The sequence below is a fragment of the Echinococcus granulosus genome (assembly GCF_000524195.1).
Source record: "Echinococcus granulosus chromosome Unknown EG_S00105, whole genome shotgun sequence".
In the NCBI taxonomy this organism is placed as follows: Eukaryota; Metazoa; Platyhelminthes; class Cestoda; order Cyclophyllidea; family Taeniidae; genus Echinococcus; species Echinococcus granulosus.
This window is the reverse complement of record NW_020170485.1, coordinates 147,189-149,387: the sequence shown is the minus strand read 5'-3', so window position 1 is coordinate 149,387 and position 2,199 is coordinate 147,189. Positions and strand designations below refer to the sequence as shown.

At 50.1% G+C, this 2,199-nt stretch overlaps 1 protein-coding gene across 1 annotated transcript in view; it reads left to right on the top strand. All coding sequences in view use genetic code 11, as the record gives it.

Annotated features, from left to right (window-relative positions):
- The window catches only part of EGR_08395 (Lateral signaling target protein), a gene marked incomplete at both ends in the record, with an annotated part of 6,503 nt that extends 4,576 nt beyond the window's left edge, over positions 1 to 1,927 (top strand). The window contains 2 exons of the mRNA XM_024497644.1: positions 750 to 1,164; positions 1,434 to 1,927. Coding sequence (XP_024347948.1) covers positions 750 to 1,164; positions 1,434 to 1,927 — 909 coding nt within the window. The remainder of the gene's footprint in view (positions 1 to 749; positions 1,165 to 1,433) is intronic.
- Between the last annotated feature and the right edge of the window lie 272 nt (positions 1,928 to 2,199).

The following is a 2,199-nucleotide window of genomic DNA, read 5'->3' as shown; positions in this document are numbered from 1 at the left end:
GGTCATGAAACCTTCACGGATCCATTAAGGGCGTCTTCCACTGGTTAATTGGAGGTATGGTTGAGTAACGAGTCATTCTCCGTAGTTCTTCACCACACCACGGTGAGGGTATTTTTCAGTCATTCTACATTTTGCAAGGTGTTTTGCTCCTTCTGTGTTGTAATTCTACCTCTTTTCCCACCGAAAACAATCAACAGGTCAGTGGTGATTTTACCATTTCACAACTTGTTGACTGTGCAAGAATTGCTGGATTTGCATGCGATTATTCTGCTTTAGTTGCAGCCTACAAACTTGGTAGTTTACCTTGTGCTCCAGCTTACTGACCTTGTTGTTAAATTAGAGCGTAGACTAAAATGTCTTGTTGGCGCTCAGTAAGGCCTGGGGCTACTGGCTTGGCCCACGGGCCAGGCCATTCGGCAAAAGTACAGTGGTGGGGCACCCGAGTGATCCCTTTACCGAAATTAGGCGTTAAACAATCAACGTATTTCAAGATGTTAGGAACAGCCGTTGAAGGTTGTCCAGTTTCAACGGTGTCATTGTTTTAACCTGACGCAGACTTCATTCAAGGGGAGGGGCGGTTCCTTCAAACTACCGTCTCCTTCTGCACCTTTATAGGGCATGTGTTTGGAGGAAGCTAGCCCCCTAAACAGTTCAAGAGTGTGCCTCAACAATGAGGGGAACAGTCCTACTTCTTTCCACCACAGTATGAGCTGTCTAGGCTTTTCTACTTTTTACTCTCCCGTCTACAGTTTGCTGTAGAGCTCCATGACCCCTCCTCAACCACACGGCAGAATGAAACGCCAGATTTGGAGCAGCAGCTCGATTTACAGCCAATTTGCCCACTAGACGGCGAAGCAGCAATTGGATGCCTACGCGATGGCTGCATTCACAATGTCCGTCTGGCCGATCTCTTCGACTGGCATAGCGTTGTCGCTAGCAAGGCGTCCAAGCGCCCCTTCGCGGATCTCTTTCATCGGCGCATCGACGACAAGGCTAATCGGACGGCGGTTGAGTTGCACTCTTCAGACAGTCCCCTTGAGGTCGGAATTGATGTGGTGACTACCTTGAATAGCGAAGAGGAGCGGGAGGGCTCCAAAAAGCAAACCATCGACAAAAACATTACTCCTGCCCCACCTCCTTCCGAGTCTTCTGCTGGAACTGAAAGTAAGGCTCTAATGGACGTCCATACAAGATAGTGGTTTGACCTCATTGTGGGAGGTGGTATAACCGCCTGATGTACCTTTAAAGGTGTCCTTGGTGTAGGGAGCCAGGAGAGTCGGAAGACTGGTAATACGAACTGATAACTTGAGATTAGAGTTGTGGATAATTAGAGCAAATTTTAACTGATTTTCTTGCTTGTCAGTAGTCAAATGTCGCAATGAAACAACCGACCTGAGAGACAAGAATGCATTGTAATTTCCTTTTTCTGCTAGCCACTTCCCGATCCCTTCTTCTCGCCTTCCTCCGATCAACACCGATCGAAGACACCGTCCCCGCGGACCCACCGAATCCTCTCTACCCCTTGGCGCCATGGCAACCAGATCACTTCGTGGGCGTAGGCTACGTTGATGACACGGACGAGAACGACGATTCAGACGTCATGGAGGACACTCCAGAGGATGCAGAGAGCTACGAAGTGCGCCGGTGGCGGAGTGGAGCTGCTCGAGTTGGCCGAGAGTGCGCTCGGTGCAAGGCGCGTTTCCTCACTCTTCTGCGTCGACGCCACCACTGCCGACGCTGTGGCCACATTTTCTGTGCAGCCTGTTGCAGCGAGAAGGCCCCCGTGGCTGCCCTACTCTCTGCCGAGGGTTGTCAAAAACCTCCATGTAGTGGTGGTGTGATGATGGTACGAGTGTGTGTGGAGTGCGCGGAATTCGTGCGGTCAGGGCTGGCTGAAGCGCTGGATCAGGCTGTCATTTCGTTCTGAAGATTAATAGTAGTCTCCAGCTTCCCTGTATAGTGTGATTGGCTTTTACTCTTAGCCCCCAATACTTGAGATTTTTTTCTTTTCCCGTTCTCGCCGTGTTATTGACTGGGGAGGTGGCGTGAATCACAAATATTGCTTTGTCAGAGCTGGATAAGCCGCTGTACCCCATCCATCCATCCATCCATCCATCTGTGTCTGGACGCGTATACGTTTCTCACGTGGAGATGAATCATTGCGGACAGCTATGCCACATTCGTCAGATGTTTCTTTCG